The following is a 23,475-nucleotide window of genomic DNA, read 5'->3' on the forward strand; positions in this document are numbered from 1 at the left end:
GAGCTAGATATATTTCTTAAGGCTAAAGGGATCAAGGGATATGGGGAGAAGGCAGGGACAGGGTACTGAGTTTGGATGATCAGCCAAGATCTCATTGAACAGCGGAGCAGGCTCGAGGGGCCAAAGGCCTACTCCTGCTCCTATCTTCTATGTTTCTATGTCTATGTTTCCCTCAGATTTTCAATATTGGCCACTCTCTTTGCCTCCAACCAAAGGACAACTTTACATCGCCTCACCCCTAACAGAGGGCCACCCAGCCGCTTCATTATAGTCTATTATACTATTTAAAAAATGAACACAAGAAAGGTGGCCACTAGCTGTGAGAACAGGAGAAGCACAGAGAGACTCAAAAATCAAAATGAGTACCGTGGCTTACAATGCTATGGTAGCTAATGACAAATTAATCAAAATGTTATTCTCAGGTTGTGGGTGTCGCTGGCAAGACCGGCATTTATTGCCCCTCCTTAGTTACCCTTGAGAAGGTGGTGAGCCTTTTTCTGGAACTGCTGTGGCCTGTGTGGTGAAGGTGCTCCCACAATACTGTTAAGTAAGAAGTTCCAGGATTTTGACCTAGTGACATCACAGCAGTATTACTTGAAATAATCCATTTGCAATTCCCATCAAATTAAAATTAAAATGCACAATCTCATTATCATAAAAGTTGTGGGTGTCATCAGATAATCTTATTTGAGCTGACTTAATGAGAAGATGTTTATTTACTCAGTAAATGTCCCACCACCTATTTCTTGAAAGGGTAAGTATTATCTTTAGTTACCTCCAACGCACTCCTGGCCGGCCTCCCATCATCCACCTTCTGTAAACTTAAGCTCATCCAAAACTCTGCTACCCATATCCTAACTCGCACCAAGTCCTGTTCACCCATCACCCCCTGTGCTCGCTGACCTACATTGGCTCCTGGTTGAGCAACGCCTCAATTTGAAAATTCTCATCCTTGTTTTCAAATCCCTCCATTGCCTCGCCCCTCTCTACCTCTGTAACTTTCTCCAGCCCTGTGAAATATCTGCGCTCCTCCAATTCTGGCCTCTTGCGCATCCCCGATTTTAATTGCTCCACCATTGGTGGTCATGCATTCAACTGCCGAGGCCCTAAACTCTGGAATTCCCTTCCTTAACCGCTCCGCCTCGCTACCACTCTTTTCCCCTTTAAGATGCTCCTTAAAACCTACCTCTCATCTGCCCTAATAGCTCCTTATGTGGCTCGGTGTCAAATTTTGTTTGGTAACACTCTTGCGAAGTGCCTTGGGATGTTTTACTATGTTAAAGGCGCTGTATAAATGCAAGTTGTTGATGTTATTCCATTGCCTCAGGGGAATGTTCAGGTGCAATTGGTGAGCAGTTACGGCTCGGGTAACAGAAGTCAACATTCACTTTTGGGTCACTTTCTTAACCTTTTGGCAATAGTTCACTGCTATGGAGATTTCAGAAGCTTAAACTGGAGTGAAGGGCCTCTAATGGAGAGCGTTACAACAGTCATTTTACATTGCACCAAATAAGGAATGACTAGAGGAGACGGTAAGCATAGATGAAATAAAGACACCCCCTCCCTCCTAATCTAATTGCCTTCAAAGAAATTGCAATAAAAAGGCTCCTATCTTGTAGATGTTTAAAATTTAATGCCACTGTTCTGAGTCTCTAAATTCAGCAACTGGGCTTTCAGCCGCAGGCCTTCATGAGATTCAAACTAGATAAGTACCCAGTCCTGTCCTGTATATATCTCCTTCTTTGGCTCAGTGTTCATTTTTGTGTGATTACACTCCTGCGAAGTGCCCTGGGACATTTTCCTATGCTAAAGACACTATATAAATGCAAATTGTTGTTGTTTGTTGTAACATTGTGCAATCCAGTAAACTTATTATTAAAACAAGTTAAATAGCAGCAAAAGATTGACTATACATTGATTTCATATAACTAAGATAATGACTAACAACTCAAATGTTAGCCTGAAAAATGTCCTTATAGTAAGTCACTACGGTGTTGTTCAGTCAAAATTGCAGATTAGCCACAAGCGTGGTTACGGTGATACTGTTTTAGCCACATGTACTAATTTTAGTAGAAAATGCCTTACACACGATACAGGTAAATGTACATTGTGTATAATAACTTAACAAACATATACCACCATTCAAATTTTCAAGACTAAGGTCAATTGATTTTTGTTATGTAAGGGTATCAAGGAATATCGAGCAAAAGCGGGTAAATGCAGTTGATGTACAGATCAGCCATGATCTAACTGAATGGCAGAACTGGCTTGAGGGGCTAAATGGTTCCTATATTACCCAATTTTTATTTACTAAACAAAAATGAATTTCTTATAGGATTTATTAGTGACTATCTTATATTTAGGGCCCCTAGTTTTGGACAGTTGATAGTATAAACTGACAGTGCAGCTACAGTAAGCAACTTCAAGCTGAGTGTGTAAGTGTACAAGATGCTCTTAGGATGGAAGAAATATAGTGTACTTTTTTAAAAGGTCTTTGGCCAGAATTTTGCCTACCTCGGTGGGTCCGGTGCGGGTGGTGGCCATGGCGGGTCACGGCCCCACTGCTAGCTCCATCCCACTGCTGAAAACGAACTTACGTTAATAGGGCCTATTAAGCCCGCTTTGCGTGTTACCCGGCCCAATTAAATGGAGCAATTCATGACGCGTTTTCAGCCAGGATGTTTAAAGGGACCATGGCCACATTAGATTTGATGTTTAATCTAACATAGTGCTGTCAGTGTACTACAGCACTGGAGTGCTGCAAACACTGACAATGACTGCAAGAGGCAGAGGGCTGCACCCAGGTTCTCTGATGACTCCATATGCTTATGGAGGGAGTAAGAGCATGCAGGAAGGTCATCTTCCTTTCCGATAGGCGGACGAGACCTCCACAGGAGACCAAAACAGCCTGGTTGCAGATTGCAGAGGAGGTCGCAAGCAGGGATGTGTTCAGGAGGACCTGGGTGCAGTGGTGCAAACCTTTCAATGATCTCATTAGAGCAGAAAACGTTACTACAAAGCCACACTCAGCTTCATCCTGCTATGCCTCTCATCACATCCCCATCACTCTGCCTTCCCTACCCTACTCCTGCACATCCTTACTCACACTAATATACCTTGCACCTCCACCCATCCCTCTCTCTCTAGCTACATTATCACATCCCTATCTCACTAGCATTAAACACAAATATAAACATTTTTATTTTCAACACTTTCCAATGTTGGACAGATTTGTGTGCACTTTTGGAAGTGGATAAGTGAGTTGCAGTGAATAGTGAGACATAACGGTATTCCCCCACAATGGTGATGAGTGTGAAAGGAATGGCTTGGTCATTGTAGGGACGCTTTATGGTGTTGGTGTGGGGTGGTGCCAACCTGGCGCATCATGTGGCAGCCAGGGTGTACAGCATAAAGTTAATTAAATCTGGCCATGATGAGGCCATCCCTGGCCTCCCGGGCAGCAATGTGCTCGAGTGATGATGCGCTGTGTCCTGTGCAGCATCAAGTGATTGCAGAGAAGTTTGGTGTTGTTGGTGCTGCTGGTGTGCCTGGTGCTGCTGGTGTTGGGGCTGATCGTGGTCGGATTCTGAGGACCAAGGTGCGACAGTATAAATGGCACCCATGTTGATGGAATAAATGGCAGGTGAAGTACAGATGACAGAAGCAGTCTGTCAATGGTGAGAGAATTCTTCCAATGAGGTGAGACTGGATGGAGACTTTGCTGAAAAGACTTGCAGCCTGCAGAATCTGTGCAGCAACAGCTTCTGCCTGAGGAAAGTGATCATCTGTCAGGTGGAGCTTTTACTGTACATTTGATGCTGGAAAATAATCAGCTGGAGCAATGGCTACGGAACTCCTGCCTCAGGTTGACAGACGTGCTTCCAGAGCTGCGTGGTTCGCGTGGCCATGCAGTTAAATATAAAAAGTAAGTTAAAAAAGCCTGTTAAGGGTCTGACAACTAGCTGTTAATTATCTCAATTGGGTCACCTGCCACTGCCGGTCGGGTCGGCTCTGCGATGACAGACACGCCTGAGGGAGAGGCGCGTGGGGGCGGGATGGCGGCGGGTTCCGAAGCCGGTCAAAAATAACAACTTTCCCACCCAACCCGCCACCGATCGTGCCCGCTACCACCCCTGAAAATTCTGGTCTTTGTCTCCATAGTTAACTTGTAATCCAAGTATACAAATCCATTCCAGGTTCTTGTGAAAAAATTCCACTCCTGGTTTTGTGTAAAAACTCCATTCCCGATTCTGGGAAAATCAGTTTAGAGAATGAAAATAGGAAGAGAAACATGCCAGGGAAGGTCGTGTAATAAACAGCAGGTATTTTTGAGCTTTTAAGCAGAAGCTTGTCTTGTGTCCTCTAATCACTGCAGTGTGTCTTTGAGATTTCTCCTTGTGCTGTAGAATCAGGAATCATCAGGTGAGTGGTTCTGTCACATAGGAGGGAGTCAGGTCAAGGAATTTTCAATTTGGAAATAAACACGGCAAATCTGTCCAAATTATGTTTTATAATATGTTAGATTGGAAATTATGACTCAGTAACTACAGAAATAAAACTCCAACAGTCTTTATGACTAGTTCCTATCCTGCCAAAAGATGATTAAAATTAAATTATGCTCTCCAGCAGACCCAGGATCTCTCACTTCCATTGAGAGCGTTTTCCAACATCGTAAAACAGCACCCAAACTGATCAGGAATAACATAATTTCTTAATTAAATTAGCATCATGATGGAACTCCTGATATTGCAGTATTGAGCAAGACTGCTGCTAAAAGGAGAAATGGATACAAAGCTATGGGTATAGACACAGACAAATACATAGTCTATTGAACACAATACAAAAAGAAAATATTGTAGATGCTGGAAATCTGAAATAAAAACAGAAAATGCTGGAGAAACTCAGCAGGCCAGGCAGCATCTGTGAAGAGAGAAACAGAGTTAACGTTTCAGGTCGATGACCTTTCGTCAGAACTGGAAAAAAGCAGGAAATGGAACAGATTTTTAAGCAAGTGAAGAGGCTGGGAAAGGGGGGAGGGGATGAAAGAACAAAAAGGGAAGGTCTGTGATAGGATGGAAGGCGGGAGAGATTAAGAGACATAGAAACATAGAAGATAGGAGCAGGAGCAGGCCACTCGGCCCCTCGAGCCTGCTCCGCCATTCAATGAGATCATGGCTGATCATCCAAACTCAGTACCCTGTCCCTGCTTTCTCCCCATATCCCTTGATCCCTTTAGCCTTAAGAAATATATCCAACTCCTTCTTGAATATATTTAATGAATTGGCCTCTACTGCCTTCTGTGGTAGAGAATTCCACAGGTTCACCACTCTCTGGGTGAAGAAATTCCTCCTCATCTCTGTCCTAAATGGCTTATCCCTTATCCTTAGACTGTGACCCCTGGTTTTGGACTCCCCCGCTATCGGGAACATCTTTCCTGCATCTAGTCTGTCTAGTCCTGTTAGAATTTTTTAGACATTAAGAGATATTCAAGGCAAAAGGAGATGGTAATGGAACAGGTTAAGAAACAAAGGATGGCTCTAGATGAAGTGTAAATTGTGCTGGCAGAATGAAAGACAACTGCCATGTGGGGGAGAAGAAAAAAAGAGACAGACAAAAAGTGTGGATAAAAAAAAAAATATATATATATATAATATGATAGGGGCCGAGGTTGAACACAATGGTTATTGTGCGACTGTGACAGTGCTAATGTCATATGTAAAATGCCAACATCGAGTAATGACTATTATAATACCAGCTTAATATCTTAGGCAGGATATCTTAGGATTGTTCCTCATCAAGGTTTAACATGTGATTATTCGTCTCTCGGAAAATTAAGTCAGTTGGAAGCCCTTGGCACTGGGAATAAACATGAGCTATTGGGGAAAATGGCTTGATTGTAGAAATGACTTTATTACTCTTTCCTTATCTTAATTTTAATGGACTGAAAATCGTGCGCTGGAATTTTGATCAATATTTAACAGACTCAATTCAATCAGAAGCCGGTCTTATGAAGGATGTTTGACTTAAATGCATGTTTAGATATGTTGGCCGTGAATTTCCGCTCGTCCCGCTCTGCTTTCACAAGTTTGACTGCTACCTGCAAACACACACAATAGCAAAATACTGCGGATGCTGGAAACACTCAGCAGGTCAGGCAGCATCCGTGGAGAGAGAAACCGAGTTGTTAACTCTCCACGATGCTGCCTGACCTGCTGAATGTTTCCGGCATTTTCTGCTGTTATTTAGGACTGCTACCTGTCCCATTGTTCCGTCCCTGGGCCGCCTGCCTCAGATGGAAGTTTGGAAACTCACTTCGGTGCTTCGCCGCAGTGTAACTGGGCTCCATGACTGCACAAAGATCTTCAAAAAAACGGGTCGGTACCGTACAGCATTCGCTCTGCACGGGAAACCTCCTTTTAAATTTGAAATCTGCTGGGAGCCCTTATTTAACACCGGACACCAGGGATGTACAGGCGTCCCTTGCTGCAAAGCTGTCAACGGTGGAGTGACAGTGGATGATGCACCTGACCCAAAATTCACCAGAAATTCTGACGGGCTGAAAAAGGGACCGGGTGTCGGTGTAACCGGGTCCTGGCCAATTCCCAGCTCTCGCCACGCAGTTTGCAACATTTTAATGGCAGAGTAACATAGGAAATTAAGGGCCACTGTATTTTTTATATTTATTGATTAAGCATCGTATTATTATTCCATTGTAAGTAAAGGTATTAGTCACTTCAGTCTGTAAACCTGTGTGTGATTATGTCTGTAGCAAAGAGTTTGGCAGTGTAGCGTGAGACAACGTTAAACACAGTAGTAAACTGATTGATGCAAGAGGGGGAATTGTCAGTCAGTTTGGAATGCACCTCTACAAGGACGGAGTGCAAAAATGGTACCGTTCCTGGATTCTAAGTGACATGTTCTGCTTAGGGGAACTGCAGTTAGATCGCCGAGAGAGAAGATAATTCTCAAGAAACCCTCAACTTGTAACCGGGAAAAATGAAACCAAAGTTAGCACTTTTTAAAGTGGAGTAAAGTTTACCCTTACTGCTGTGCTTAATGGATCTACTCACGGGCTAAGGGACTCGTGGGCAGTGCAGTGTTACCAGATGTGATGGTAAGTGTGGATAATAAGACACTGATAACAACAGTTTGAGGTGGTCCTGATGGATCCTACCAATGCCTGTCTCTAGTCAAAGTAATATTTTCATTTTTTCCAGATGCTACATTTCATTGCGCTCATCTATTAAACAAACGAATCCGCGGAGGGAGTGCTGGGTGACCTCTCAGTTAGGGAGTATAAAATAAGTTAACTAGGTTTATATGAGCCAAATACACCCAGAGACTTTTGAATCTTTGAGTTTTCTGTGGTGTGTCACGCAATTTTTTTTGTTTAAAACGAGTAACATAAAAATAAATACATATACCCTATAGGGATAATCTTTCTTTGACTACACAGGAAGATGATCACAAGAGGGACTTTGGACATGATCACATCAGGGATGACCTCAGATGAAATTGTCCGTTTTTGTTATTAGAACCAAGGCGCTTTCCCTTACTTTTACTCCGATTTAAAAGATTGAATTAAATTAATATATTTTGGAGTTTCAAATATGATATTTCAGTAATTTGCTTTTCTTGAACTATAAACTAAGAAAGCAACTGAGCTCCAGAGACAGGAAGCTTAGAACCCCCAGCTCACCACCATCTGGACAACAGCCGCACATTCACCCACTGGCGCTAAGCTCCTGTGGCCAGTATTATGTGTCATTGAGTGAGAATGTTGACATCTTGATGATGATCCTGTTATCGTGTTTTAAATCTGTTCTGAAGATATCTTTATTTTCCAAGAGGGAAGCAGTTGCTAGGAGGAGTTTAGTAGGAGTATGAAATAGTCACTTTAGGAATGAGGAGGAGAGCAGCTTCCGATTCACCTCCCAGGCTTAGTTCTACTGTCATGGGCGGGGGTTGAATCCACTTGCACTCAGCGTGTGAAGGATCCAGCGGTATCTGTTGCAGTTCATCTGTTCTCTGATTCGCAATGCTTCAATGCAGTACTGAAGCACAGAATTTTCTCCTATTCATAGTCATTGCCCCAGACACAAACTCTAATTAAAACAATGTAAATAAGGAATAAATACCGACAAGCCTGTGATTAAAGACGCAGGTTCATGATCAGATGGCAGTAGCGGGTAAAGTGTTGCACTCGAAAAGGCAGGGGGAGAACAGGAACTGTACCAAAATACTGCGGATGCTGGAAATCCGAAATAACCACAGAAAATGCTGGAAAAACTCAGCAAGCCGGGCAACATCCGTGGAAAGAGAAATAGAGTCAGCGTTTCAGGTCGAAACCCTTCGTCAGGAACTGTGTTGGATGTTTTTTGGGTGGAGAGGATGAGGCTGAAATAAGCTGTTGGAGAGCAAATTAATATAAATATCGTGTCTTATCCTCACAGATTACCCAGCTAAAGATTGAAAACAACCCATTTGCGAAGGGATTCAGAGGGGGCGATGATAGTGACCTGCGCGTATCTCGGTTACAGAGGTACGTTATGCAACAGACCTGCAGGTACTTCACTTCATTTAAATGGCTGGAATCTTTTTCTTCTCATTTTAGTTTGTTTTTAACTTCTCTTTCTACAGGTTTCCCTCCTCCATCACACCGTGTAATTTCCGGGTTTCTGCCACCGTTCCAGAGTTGAGTAGAAGCTGAGAGAGCTGCCCAGATTTATTTCCCAATCGGAAATACCCGTTTTTCAAGCGTAAAGTGGGTGTTTCCAATCAGAAAATTGAGTGGAGACCAAAGGAAGCTGCCATGGGTTACTGATAAAATATGACAATGGGCTAAAAAGTGGCAGAAAGAATTCGATGTCAGTAAGTGCACGGTGATGCATTTTGGTAGAAAAAAATAACAATAATTATACTTTGAATGAAAGTAGGCTCGGTGTTGTCGAAGATCAGAGGGATTTGAGGGCACAGGCTCACAGGACATGAAAACCACGTTCCTGCCATCCCTTTTATCTCATCCAACTGTCCAATCTAATCTTGCATATTGACAGGTTGATAAGACAGTTAAAGAGAAAAGGTAATAGAATTCTAGATTTTATCGCAAGTGGTATAGAATATAACAGCCAAGAGGTAATGACGAGCCTATATCAAACTTTAACAAGATCCCAGTTAGAATACTGTGTGCAGTATTAGGCTCCACACTATAGGAATAATATTGAGACTTTAGAGAGGGTATAATGCAGATTCACTAGGATACTTCCTGGTATGAAGAAATGCCAAAACAAAGCAACACTTGATACCTTGGAGCTTTTTTTTTAGAACAATGCATATTATGGGGCAATATGATAGAAGTATTTAAAATTATGAAAGGATGGGACAGAGTAGATAGAAGTAGACTGTTTCAAGTAGCTGAAAGTCTAGAATGAGGGGCCATGGATACAAAATTAAATATAAGAAAGCAAGCAAAACCAGAACCAGGGGTCACAGTCTAAGGATAAGGGGTAAGCCATTTAGGACTGAGATGAGGAGGAATTTCTTCACCCAGAGAGTGGTGAACCTGTGGAATTCTCTACCACAGAAGGCAGTTGAGGCCAATTCATTAAATATATTCAAGAAGGAGTTCGATATATTTCTTAAGGCTAAAGGGATCAAGGGATATGGGGAGAAAGCAGGGACAGGGTACTGAATTTGGATGATCAGCTATGATCTCATTAAATGGCGGAACAGGCTTGAGGGGCCGAATGGTCTATTCCTGCTCCTATCTTCTATGTTTCTATGTTTCAAAACTGAGTCTGCAGAATTCACTCCCACGGTTAATGGTTGAGGCAAAAACTGTGTCAACAGGCAAGATTAGATTGAACAGTTGGATGGAGAAAAGGGGGATGAAGGAAAAGGGATTGAAGGAGAAGGGGAAGAAGGGATATGGGATCAGGATAGGTAAAGGTGATTAGGACTATTTGCTCTTGTGGAAGTTAAACGCCAAATGCCGAATGGCCTGATTCCGTGTTGTAACTTCTATGCATTTCTATGTAAATGTTAAGCAAAACTTTTTGTTCCCTTTGATTTTAAAGGGCATTTTGATGATGAAATTCCTTCCTTAAAATAAAAGAACTTTTGGTCTTTACAAGAAAAATGAAGGTGGGTGGGGGAAGGATGGAAGGGGTAAATCCTCCTAAATATGGAAGCTGTCACCAGAGTTTATAAGGTTTTCACATGTGTCTGTGTGCCTCTGTGAAGAATAAACTTTTGTCTCAGCCCAGATTTTAAATCTATATTTAATTAAAAATGTTATATCTAAACTTCCGGTCTACAACAACAACAACAACTTGTATTTATATAGCGTCTTTAATGTAGTAAAACGTCCCAAGGCGCTGCACAGGAATATTGTAAGACAAAAAAATTGACACCGAGGCACATAAGGATAAATTAGGGCAGGTGACCAAAAGCTTGGTCAAAGAGGTAGGTCTTAAGGAGCATCTTAAAGGAGGAAAGAGAGGTAGCGAGGTGGAGAGGTTTAGGCAGGGAATGCCAGAGATTAGGGCCTAGGCAACAGAAGGCACAGCCACCAAAGGTTGAGCAATTACAATCAGGGATGCTCAAGAGGCAGAATTAGAGGAGCACAGATATCTCGGGGTGGGGGGGGGGGGCGTTGTGGGGCTGAAAATTACAGAGATAGGAATCTTACTTCTTTTTCTCATGTTTTTGTCACACTTATGTGTCAACATTTTTGATTAAAAATTCCTATCTCCACAGTTTAATGGAAACTGCTTATGTAAACTTGTTACACTGTAATTACACCCTCTCAACAGTGGTGGCGCTTTAGTACCTCAGTTTTGCATCTCAGAATTCCTCAGTCTACTGCAGAGAACTAGTTTATTAAAAATCTTATGTCTGGGCACCTTGGTCCAATTATCTCCCCCCTCTAATCCAGACTACTCTTGGTCCTGTCTCCCCGTGTATATAACATTACAGGAGATCAACCAGTACAAATAAAAATTTCTTCCGATGTCTTTTTTTCTTTGCAGAGAATATCCAGTCATTTCAAAAAGCATTGTTAGGCAAAGGCTCATTTCTAACCACGGTCAGTTGACACCGAAAATGGAAGGCAACACACCTCACGGAACGCAGGGTCATCAGCACTATCCATACGACAACGGACCCATACAGCTAACTGCATCGGGCACTCAGGATCTGGCACTCAGTCCCTTTGCAGCACAGAGAGATTCAGGACTAATCTATCACTGTTTTAAACCAAGAGGTAACTGGTGACAAAGTTTAAGTGCGTACTTAGTGATGATTGATATATGAGGCTCAAGCAAAGAGTTAAGGATGATATCGAAACAGTAATTAATGCTTTCAAAGAATTCTGTTTTAAGACTACTTCCCAAAATATCAAAAGAATTTCCTCTATTTGGGAAGTTTTAAAGTACACATTGGATACTCTTCCACCTCCCAACCCCCACACACACTCCTCTCTCCCTTATATCCCTCTTACTGCTAACTTTCCCTCTTGTTTGGCTACAAACAGCAAACCAAGGAAATCTTCCTATTGGTCCTTCCTGCTGATGCCCTCCCATCCCCCAAGACAGATTATTCTGTTACTCCAAGACAGGAAACTTACTGCCAGTGAGTAGCTGCTGAATCAAATAACAAGAAAGAATCTGCAATGAAAAGTGAAAGTTCTTTGTATCCTATCAGTTTGAGTGTTCTATGCAGGGTGATAGACGGCGAGCAGTATGTCACAACGCAGTACATGGTTCAATCAAGCTGACCTCATGGCAAAAACATTAATCAGCAGAACCTCAAGATTCACTTACTGTTTTAATCTTACTGCCATCTATTTACTGTTTACTTATCAATATGGCATATATTTTTATTAATCTTTGCTTTGACTTTTCCTCCCATTATCTGGTGGGTGCACCAAACATAGTAAAAAGGTAGCATGATTCAAATGGGAAGGTAAAGTATAGCCTGAAGGTATAGGACTTAATAAGACTGATATTATAATTTATTTGTATACTATATGCTGCACATTTTAGATTTTACAAATCTGCAGTGCTGGTGTAGAGCTTTAAAGATAATGTGCCCGACTCACTCTCTTCTCAAATCTCTAGTCATTCATTTTATGACTGAAAAATGGGCAGGGCCGTGATTCAGGTGCACTGACCTCCACATATGTCACATCTGCGGTCCTGTCGAATGAGGCCCTGCATTGTGCGTGCTAACTCATAAAATTTAATCCATAATCTATATATGGAAATTTTATGTATAATCACAAATCATATGCTCGATGCTCATATAGCATAAACATTCTATAAACTATACGCAAAGTGTATTGTATATCATGTGCAAGATATTTATGCCGGAATGATAAACTACACAAATACTACCTAGTATATGAGGACCGATTCCACAATTCAGCACATCAACTGTAAGCAGCGCTCACAGGGAGCATGTCAGAAATCACAGCCTGTGATTTTCCATTGTGGATGGTAAATCATAGGATGCTCGCCCTTGATTTCTTGGGAACTATTTTCTGCCAGTGCTGCTTGCTGCTGGAAATGCAAGATCGCAGAATCACCCCATACATTATGTTACCTCTGAAAATTATTTATTAAACTGTCAGCCATGGTTCAGTAGGTAGCACCCTCACCTCTGAGTTAGAAGGTTGTGGGTTCAAGTCCCACTCCAGAGTCTTGAGCACAATAAATCTAGGCTGACATTTCAGTGCAGTGCTGAGGGAGTGCTGCACTGTCGGAGATGCCGTCTTTCGGATGAGGCGTTAAACCGAGGTCCCGTCTGCTCTCTCAGGTTGATGTAAAAGATCCCATGGCCACTATTTCAAAGAAGAGCAGGGGAGTTCTCCCCAGTGTCCTGGCCAATATTTATCCATCAATTAACATCACTAAAAAAACAGATGATCTGGTTATTATCACATTGCTGTTTGTGGGAGCTTGCTGTGTGCAAATTGGCTGCTGCATTTCCTACATTACAACAGTCACTGTACTTCAAAAAGTACTTCATTGGCTGTAAAGCACTTTGGGACATCCGGTGGTTGTGAAAGACGCTATAGAAATGCAAATCTTTCTTTTCTTTATAAATCTTCTGTTATAAAAACTATATACATTGTGTATATAAATATATAATGCACTATATATAAGTTTGTATCTAAGAAGTTTTTTTTCCCTACTAGTATGTCTGTCTGGATGAAGTTATTATCCTACTGACATTAATGGGAAATGTAATTTGACTGTGGTGAGGATGGGAGGAAAGGGGGCGATAAGGTAAATGAAAAGGGCTGCTTGATCTTGTCAGGGAATGTGACACGTTAAAATATAAGTACTGTGGGTGTCTGGGTAAGTGCAAGAACAGGGTCTGGAAGCAGACTGTCAGTAATTAACTGAGCTCAGGCTGATAAGCATTCCTTGTGTTGATCGATGTTAAGAAGCTTGGTCTTTGTAGCTGTACAGTAATGGTATTTTTATAACAGAGAGCTGATACGATCCTCTGATTTCTCCTCAGACTAGCTGTTTCCACTTATACAAGATAATGCATGGCAATAAATTACTGAAACTTCCAGTTTTTCTAAAAAAAATGGATAAACGTAAGCCAATGAAAACAAGAGCTCAGAAAGCAGCATTTTTTCTGACAAATAACTAGTTCCTTTAAAAAAAAGTTAATTTTTGTTTCGCTCACTTTGCTGTTATTTTATTCACTTTTTCATGTTCCCACGTGCTACACATTTCCCAGCTGACGAGGCAGGGCAGACAGGCAAGCTGCTCTTTTCTTAATGAGCTCTGTGTCTTAACAAGCAGCTGACAGGAGATGTATGATAACAGCCTAGGCATCACTCATTCCTGGTCTCCACTGAGAAACTCTTTTGCTTTGTACCACTTACCAACATCTCACCCAACATCAGGATCAACGAGGAATCACAGGGTAAACCCGCGTCCTTCCCCCGCCCCCCACCCCGGCTCATTTTTTGCTCTGGCTCAAGGAAATCTGAGACCAATTGTGGCTTCCAACTCGGCACACATTGGCAATCTCAAACTGGGGCCTTCCTGGTCAGTGTGGCTCGGTTCCACACCAGGCAATGCCCTTAGTGACTGTCCAATATGTATGACTGTATCTTTATCCCCACTTTTCTCTATATTTCCTGTAAGTCATTTCCTGATTGAGAGATTGGGTAAGCGTCCCAAAGATTAGGGGGTACATGAGTAGTGAGGGGGGGGGGAACTCTTCACCTACACTTACTTCTGATGCAGCTCTACCTCAGATATGCAATTCAGTACATGAGGAAAGGGACAGCGTCATCCCACTATGTCGCTCAGTTTGTCAAGAATGCGAACACAAGGCAGCAATATGTGCTGTTGCTGAATCCTTCCTCCTGGCAAGTTTATAGATTGACATTGCTGGAATCCTTTACAAGAAGCAACTTTACAATTCCAGTGAAATCTAGGCAAACACTTACCTAATTAAAGCATTTTGTATCATTCTCGATTACTCAGGCTTGCACATCTCAATTCCAGCCTCAGAATTCTAGGCAGGTCAGTTATACATTTTTCAGGTTCTAACTATAAACACGGAGTTTATGAGTTTTCAGTGTGCAGCACAGCTACAGATGGCAGATTTAAGAGTACAGAAAATTAGAGATTACTTTGCTGAAGACTTTTATTGTATACCCTATTTATTGTGATTCAGTAAATCTTCAGAAGTTATAGAATCATCATAGAATGATAAAAGACAGAAGGATTCCATTTGGCATATGGTGCTCTTTGAAAGAGCTATCCAATTTTCCAATTAGTCCCACACCCCTGCCCTTTCCCCAGAGCTCTGCAATTTTTTCCTCTTCAAGTATTTATCCAATTCCCTTTTGAAAGTTACCATTGAATCTGCTTCCACCGCCCTTTCAGGCAGCGCATTCCAGATCACAACAACTTGCTGTGTAAAAAAAAATTCTCCTCCTCTCCCCTCTGGTTGGTTTGCCAATTACTTTAAATCTGTGTCCTCTTGTCCCTTCTGCCAGTGGAAACAGTTTCTCCTTATTTACTCTATCAAAACCCTTCAGGACTTTGAACTCTTTAAATCTCCCCTTATCCTTCTCTGCTCTAAGGAGAACAACCCTTATTATTTTTTAAATATTGTTATTGCTGATTATTTTTCAGACTGAGCACATGTCCTGGAAGGAGGAGATCATTATTTTAAAATTCTGTTGGGTTCAGGCCAGCTAAACCTGAAAGTCCTAGTACAATTGATGTGAGAACTGACAGTTGATAGTCAGATATCCAGTAAAGAAGAATGGATTTTATTTACAAAAAAAATACATTTCACCAAGGCAGTTTCTCTCTAAACTACACTATCAAAAAAAAACCCTGTTACCCTAACTTGTTTCCAGGAATATAACCTTGGCCCAGTAATTCCGGGCACAACGCGTGAGTACGGACGGGGTACTCACGCGTGTGCCCGGAGGAATTGCCGGTTTTCAGCATGCACAGCGCATGCGCTGAAAACCGGCATTTCCTGTCCTCTGACCCAAGGGGTTAAGAGGCAGAACGCGCGCGACTGCACAGGCAGCGTGTGCGCAGTGAAATTCCTTTTTTTTTTCAGAGTTGCGCGTGTGTAAAGGCCTCCGGTCTTTACGCATTGAAAAACCACACGTAAGTACTTAGTTTTTCAGGTAAGTGGGCTTTTAGTACAATTGAGAATTTTTTTTTCCACAGGTTTGTTATTTTTAAAGAATTTACAGTAAGGTAAGTTTAGTTTTAGCCCCGATTTTTTACATAAATTTTTTTTTCAAATTTTAAAATTATTGTTTAAAATAGTTTTTCAGAGTTCTTTATTGTTCATTTAAGTAGTGCAATGTTTTTTTAAATTTTCTTTCAGGTTTAAGTAGTGTTTTGGGGCCAGGAGTTTTCATGAGTTTGACAGCTCTTATTGTCAAACTCATGAATGAGTTTCCCCTCCCCTGATTGGCTGCACAGTGCTCACCTGATCCCAGCCGGCACATCGCACTAACTACGCCGCTGGATCAGGTAAGCACATCGCGCTGACATCTGAACCGGGCCAGTGACAGGAAATGCAAGCAGGCCCGGGCTTCAGATGTCGGCGCGCAGGGTGAGTGCACATCGGGGGCTTGCACGCGCGGCAAGCTCCCGATCCTAATTTCAGGGCCCTTGTATCCAGCCCTTTGGTCTACCTCTAAGTTGCATGCCCTTTGACCTCCGCTTCCTGCAGCAACCTCAATCGTTGACCTTTGGGCCTAGTGGATAGCGTCAGCCTATTTTCCCACAGCATGTGGAGATATTTTCACAGATCTGTCTGGGTCTTCTTTCTACATTGTCGGCTACACTCTGATCTCTATCTCAAGCTCAACTGTCTCTGCTCTTCTGGCTACATTCTGAGTCTTAAGCTTGTTGATGGCTTTAATTACTTATTTTCACCCTTGCCGCTCCTATACAAAGACCAATTTGCAGTTACCCCAAGAACCCCCCAGGCCTCTGGTAGGCATTCGACCCAGTTGTTTACATATTGGGAAACAGCCCACACCTCTACACTCAGCAAAGGAGAAAATAGGGCAAATCAGTTGGGTTTCTCATGCACCTCTTGGTGTCTGGTTACAGTGGCACTAGCAGGAGGTCAGGAAGTCTGCTGCTAACTGCTTTTGCAGCCAAGGAATGGTACGTGATGCAGGGGGATGCTAAAGGAATGTGAGGAGAAGAATGCATACCCTTGTGGGACAAATTACATTAAATAAAATTCAATCTAAAGGAACTTTTGGATTGCAGATTAGAAAACATCCAAAAATATAGGTGTATCACAGACACCAATTGAAGGCTTGTTAAAAGGGAATTACGTCAAGAAGTACAAGATTATATTCCGAATCAGTGGGCTGGATTTTACGAACCTTGGAGGGTCCGTGGCAGGCGATGTTGGTGGCGGGTCCCGGCCCTGCCGCTGTCTCCATCCTGACCTCTGAAATGATTTTCCTGCCCAGCACGTTTGCCGGCCAATTAGAGGAAGCCGGTCTGGTGACGTCATTTGATGACACGTCATCAGCTGGTTTCCTTAAAGGGACCATGGCTGTAATGTTATCTTAATAACGTAATTACGAGTCTCCCAAGCAGTTGTAGTGGAGTGCCATTTATTCAGTCCTGACTCTGTGTCTCCTAGTACAGTACCTCAAGCATGGCCAAGATGGCGTCGGATCCCGCCCCCGGATATGATGTCAGCCGTCAACCAGCTGTCAATCAAACCCCGTCTTTACGACAGCTACGGTTATCCGTACATCTTCCTCCTTCAATGAAGACATAACACAGTAACAACATAACATAACATAACACATAGAACACTTGTTAACATCATATAGAAACAGTCAGTGTAACTACACCGTTGAACTAATTGCAGGTAGGTATAAACCTTACCCACACTCAGGAGTCCATTAACTGTTTACAGTCTTATCAATCCCTGTCTACAGGTCAAGTTTAACTACAGGCTTTCTGGTGCGCTGTGACCTGCGTGGCTGAACGGGTGTTTGCTGAACCACCCCAGTTGTATCTCTTAAGTTCATGTCTGTACCACACAGGTCCCTTGTTACATTATCACTACTGTGTCCTTCGTCACTTTGTGGCATTTCCCTCATCTCGTCTCTTTGTGGCATTTCCCTCATCTCGTCATCCTCTCTATCCTCTTGAGGCTGAAAGGTCTCTGTGGTTTTCAATAGGTGCCTCTTGCCGTTCTCTGTCATGACACTGTATGACCTGGGGGCGACCTGTTGTAGAATGGTGGCTCTTTTAGGCCATGACTCAGGCCCTTCAATGCGAACTATATCCTTCTCCTGTAGAGGCACTAGTGTAGTGGCTGTGCGGTCATGAAGTGTTTTTTGTTTCTGTTGTAGTTTCCGAGCCTTGTCTGCCCACACCTCATCTCTGTGGTCAGGTGTGACATAACTGGGAAGTCGTGTACGGATTTTCCGACCCAGTAAGAGCTCAGCTGGAGACTTGCCACTTGCTAGCGGGCCCGCCCTGTACGACATCAGGGCCAGATATGGGTCAGTGTTGCTGTATGTTGCTTTCTTTAATAGTCTTTTCACAATCTGTACCCCCTTCTCCGCTTTTCCATTAGCCTGAGGATAGAGCGGACTGGCGGTTACATGATTAAACTCATACTCTGAAGCAAATGACTGAAACTCATGACTGGCATAGGGAGGGCCATTATCAGAGACCAGGGTTAGAGGGATGCCCTGCCTGGCAAAGATTGGCTTCAGGTGAGTTATCACAGCTCTTGATGTGGTACTGGACAAGAGAGCCATCTCCGGATAATTGGAATAATAATCAATAACTAACAAATAGTCTTTTCCTTCATAGTGAAATATATCAGTTCCGACCTTTTCCCAAGGTTGTGATGGGAGCTCTGTTGTAATGAGGGGCTCTTTTGTTTGCTTGTAGTGATACTCCTGACATGTAGCACACTTGCTGATCAACTGGTCAATATCAGAGTTCATGTTTAGCCAGTAGAGTGCCTCACGTGCTCTCCTTTTTGACTTTTCTGCACCCAGGTGCCCTTCATGTATCCTGTTGAGCATTTGTCGTCGCATAGAGGTGGGCACTACTATCCTGTCACACTTAAGCAGTAGTCCATTGACCACAGAGAGCTCAGACTGAATGTGATAATATTGTTTACATGACCCTTTCTTCCAGCCCTCTTGAAGATTTCTCATTACTTTACTCAGGACTGGGTCCTTTGATGTCTCTGTGACTGTCACTGATAGTTGTTCCTGTGTGGCGGGCAATGCTGCGTAGACCATATCCACATGAAGAGCCACATCCTCTTCTGATTCATTGTTGTGTGTGGCGTAAGGCGCAGCCCTGGATAGTGTGTCTGCAATGAACATTTGTGTCCCTGACACATATGTTAGCTCAAAATCGTAACGTTGAAGTCTCATCATTAGGCGTTGTATCTGTGGTGACATGTCACACAGATTCTTCTTTGTGATCCCTAGCAGTGGCTTATGGTCCGTTTCTAGGATAACCTTGGGAAGACCATAGATGTAGGTATGAAATTTTTCACACCCAAATGCCAAGCCAAGGCACTCCTTCTCGATTTGCGCGTACCGGCACTCTGTAGCCGTCATGGAGCGTGACACATACACCACTGGTCGCCATTCTCCTTCATCTTCCTGTAGAAGGACAGCCCCATATCCATTCTTAGAGGCATCTGTGGACACTTTTGTCCTCTTTTTAGGGCAGAAGAACTTCAGTAGGGGTTCACTTGCTAGAATGTGTAGCAGCCCCTTCCATTCTCTCTCATGTTCATGTCCCCATTGGATCTCTGTCTCTTGGTGCAGCAGTTTTCTCAGATGAACAGTTTTCACTGCTAGATTTGGAATGAATTTTCCTAGGTAGTTAACCATGCCAAGGGCCCGCTGAACCCCTTTCTTGTCCTTTGGTTTCTCCATGTCATGTATAGCCTTTACCTTTGACTTGTCTGGCTGAATCCCCTCTGTAGAGATCTTGTCTCCGAGGAATGTAATTTCATTGACACTGAACTGACATTTGTCTTTATTTAGTTTGAGTCGATACTGCTGTATTCTCTGAAGTGTTTTTTCCAGTCTGGTGTTGTGCTCCCCGAGTGGAGCCCCATACTACCAGATCATCCACGTACACCCGCACTCCCTCCAGGCCCTCGATGATTTGCTCCATTGCTCTGTGAAAGATTTCTGGGGCGGAGCTAATACCAAAGGGCAGACGCTGGTAGGAGTATCGACCAAACGGGGTGTTAAAAGTGCACAGCTTAGCACTTTCTTCATCAAGTTTCAACTGCCAGAAACCATGCGAGGCGTCCATCTTGGAGAAGACTTTCGCTTCTGTCATTTCGCTGACTATTTCCTCTCTCTTTGGAATTTGGTAGTGCTCTCTTTTGATATTGGTGTTAAGGTCCTTGGGATCCATGCAGACACGCAATTTATCCGTTTTCTTTGAATTGACGCAGACCATGGAATTTACCCAGTCAGTCGGTTCCTCAATATTCTTTATGACAGCTAGTCCCTCCATGTGGTCTAGCTCTTTCCTCAGTTTTTCACGGAGAGCCACTGGAACTCTCCTGGGTGCGTGAATCACAGGTTGTGCATCCTCTCTCAGTTTGATGGAGTATGTAAAGGGCAGTGCTCCGAAACCCTGAAATACATCTGCATATTTGTGTGCTATAGTCTTATGAGTCAGATTTGTACTATCTTGGGGGGCACTCTGCACACAGTTCAGTTCATTGATAGTATAGACTCGTTTTACCAAGCCCAAATCCACACAGGCCTTATCCCCCAACAGTGACTCATGTCCTTCAGGCACTATAACAAAGGTCAACGGGTGAAAGTGATTTTTTACCTTAACATTCAGCCTACACGTTCCTTTTGTTTCAATGCTTTGTCCATTGTATGCCTTCAAAGACACTGTCTTGTTCAGTATTTTAGGTCGTACTTTGAGATTCCGTGCATCACTCCAACTTATGAGGTTCGCCTTAGCGCCTGTATCTAGCTTAAAGGGAACAATGGTGCCATTTACCAGCAAGGGAGCTATCCAAACTTCAGTCTTTGGTCCTACAGAGTGCACTTCATTAGCATTTTTGCCCTGTTTTGACTCATTTTGCACCATTCCAACAAACAAAGTCTCTGCTCCTGTCTCTTCAGTCTCAATAGCATGCACTGTCTTTTTACCTTCAGTTTTCTCTTCCCAAAAACACATCTTGGCAAAGTGATTCCTGCCTTTACATTTTGCACAGTTCTTCCCATAAGCAGGACACTGGCTACGTGTTTATTACCGCACCGTCTGCATTCGTAAGGCGTCATCGTCTTGAACTCCGTGGGCCCTCTTGTGTCCCTTTTGTGTACCACATCCACCGGCAGGTTTTTCAGCCCCAGGGCGCTCCCGCCCGCTGCTATGCTGCTCCCTTTGAAAGTTTTCGTGTGCATGGCTGAGAGTTCACTAGCATGACATATTTTCACTGCTGCATCCAAATTTAGGTCATTGTCTCTAAGCATTCTCTCCCTCACCTTCTTGTCGAGTATTCCAAAAATGACTTGATCGCGTATCATCGATTCCTTCAGGTCCCTAAAGTTGCATGTTTGTGCTTTTATTTTCAAGTCCGTCAAAAAAACATCAAAGGATTCTCTAATATAATTGCAAAATACTGCGGATGCTGGAAATCTGAAATAACAACAGAAAATGCTGGAAACACTCAGCAGGCCAGGCAGCATCCATGGAGAGAGAAACAGAGTTAACGTTTCAGGTCTGGGACCCTTCATCAGAACTGGAAAAAGCTGGAGATGTAACAGATATTAAGCAGGTGCAGAGACAGGGGGGGGTGTTAGGAGGGGAGGAAGAAATAGAAAGAACATCCTGTACTTTTGTAAGAGGCAGGAATTAAAGGTGTTGCTATGGGAACCCGCATGGGCCCTAGCTATGCCTGCCTGTTCATGGGACATGTGGAACATTCTTTGTTCCAGTCCTACTCAGGTCCCCTCCCTCACCTCTTTTTCCAGTACATCGATGACTGTATTGGTGCCGTTTCCTGCTCTCGCCCTGAACTGGATAAGTTCATTCACTTTACTTCCAATTTCCACCCTGCCCTCACCTTCACATGGTCCATCTCCGACTCTTCCCTTCCCTTCCTTGACTTCTCCGTCTCCATTTCTGGCGATCGGCTTTCAACAAACATCCACTAGAAGCCCACCGACTCCCACAGCTACCTGGACTACACTTCCTCCCACCCCGCTTCCTGTAAGGACTCTATTCCTTTCTCCCAGTTTCTCCGTCTCCGCCGCGTCTGTTCTGACGATGCCACCTTCCATACTAGTGCTTCTGACATGTCTTCCTTTTTCCTCAACCGAGGATTCCCCTCTACCGTGGTTGACACGGCCCTTGACCGTGTCCGTTCTATTTCCCGCACCCGTTCTATTTCCCGCACTTCTGCTCTCACCCCTGCCCCTCCCTCCCAGAACCGCGATAGGGTTCCCCTTGTCCTCACCTTTCACCCCACTAGCCTCCACATTCAACGGATCATCCTCCACCATTTCCGCCACCTCTAACATGATCCCACCACCAAACACATCTTCCCCTCACCTCCCCTTTCAGCATTCTGAAGGGACCGCTCCCTCCGCGACACCCTGGTCCACTCCTCAATCACTCCCAACAGCCCTGCTCCTTCACCTGGCACCTTCCCGTGCAAGCGCAGGAGATGCAACACATGCCCTTTTACCTCCTCCCTTCCCACTGTCCAGGGCCCCAAACACCCCTTCCAGGTGAAACAGTGATTTACTTGTACTTCTTGCAATTTAATATACTGTATTCGCTGCTCACGATGCGGTCTCCTCTACATTGGGGAGACCAAAAGCAGATTGGGCGGCCGCTTTGCGGAACACCTCCGTTCAGTCTGTACGGGTGACCCTGAGCTTCCGGTCGCCTGTCACTTTAATTCACCGCTTCACTCCCACTCTGATCTCTCTGTCCTCGGGCTATTGCATTGTTCCAATGAAGCTCAATGTAAGCTCGAGGAACAGCACCTCATCTTTCGATTGGGCACTTTGCAGCCTGCCGGACTCAATATTGAGTTCAACAATTTCAGATAATTATCCCTGCCCCCATTTTTCATGCAGTATGATTTTTGCCATTCCCATTTGCAACATTTTATCTTTCCTGCCTCTTACAAAAGTACAGGATGTTCTTTCTATTTCTTCCTCCCCTCCTAACCCCCCCCCCCCCTGTCTCTGCACCTGCTTAATATCTGTTACATCTCCAGCTTTTTCCAGTTCTGATGAAGGGTCCCAGACCTGAAACGTTAACTCTGTTTCTCTCTCCACGGATGCTGCCTGGCCTGCTGAGTGTTTCCAGCATTTTCTGTTGTTATATCAAAGGATTCTCCTTGCTTTTGCACGCGGGAGCGAAACACGAATCTCTCATACGTTTCATTCTTTTTTGGAGTGCAGTATTCGTCGAGCCGTTCTATCACCTTGTCCAGATCATTTTTATCATCTTTGGCTGCTAACGTAAATGTATTAAACAGCTCGATTGCCTGCGAGCCAGCCACTGTTAGCAACAAAGCTACTTTACGTGTTCCAGAGCTAGTCGAAGCGTCAATCGCTGTGAGGTAGAGAAGAAAGCGTTGCTTGAAGACACGCCAATTTTCATCCACATTTCCTTCTAGTTGCAGGCTAGCCGGAGGTTTTATTCCTTCCATTGTTGTAGTATGTCCTTATCGTGAGTTCTATAAATCCTGGTACCATGTAATGTTATCTTAATAACGTAATTATGAGTCTCCCAAGCAGTTGTAGTGGAGTGCCATTTATTCAGTCCTGACTCTGTGTCTCCTAGTACAGTACCTCAAGCATGGCCAAGATGGCGTCGGATCCCACCCCCGGATATGACGTCGGCCGTCAACCAGCTGTCAATCAAACCCCCTGTCTTTATGACAGCTACGGTTATC

The 23,475-nt window shown here is 43.6% G+C and overlaps 1 protein-coding gene across 1 annotated transcript in view; it reads left to right on the forward strand.

Annotated features, from left to right (window-relative positions):
• Nucleotides 1-23,475, forward strand: part of tbx4 (T-box transcription factor 4) — a 99,339-nt gene that overhangs the window by 65,359 nt on the left and 10,505 nt on the right. Inside the window, exons 6-8 of the mRNA XM_085964694.1 lie at nt 8,454-8,542; nt 8,873-8,875; nt 11,031-11,263. Coding sequence (XP_085820820.1) covers nt 8,454-8,542; nt 8,873-8,875; nt 11,031-11,263 — 325 coding nt within the window. The remainder of the gene's footprint in view (nt 1-8,453; nt 8,543-8,872; nt 8,876-11,030; nt 11,264-23,475) is intronic.

The sequence above is a fragment of the Somniosus microcephalus genome, chromosome 22, assembly GCF_052327205.1.
Source record: "Somniosus microcephalus isolate GS21.2 chromosome 22, FLI_Smic_1.0, whole genome shotgun sequence".
NCBI lineage: Eukaryota > Metazoa > Chordata > Chondrichthyes > Squaliformes > Somniosidae > Somniosus > Somniosus microcephalus.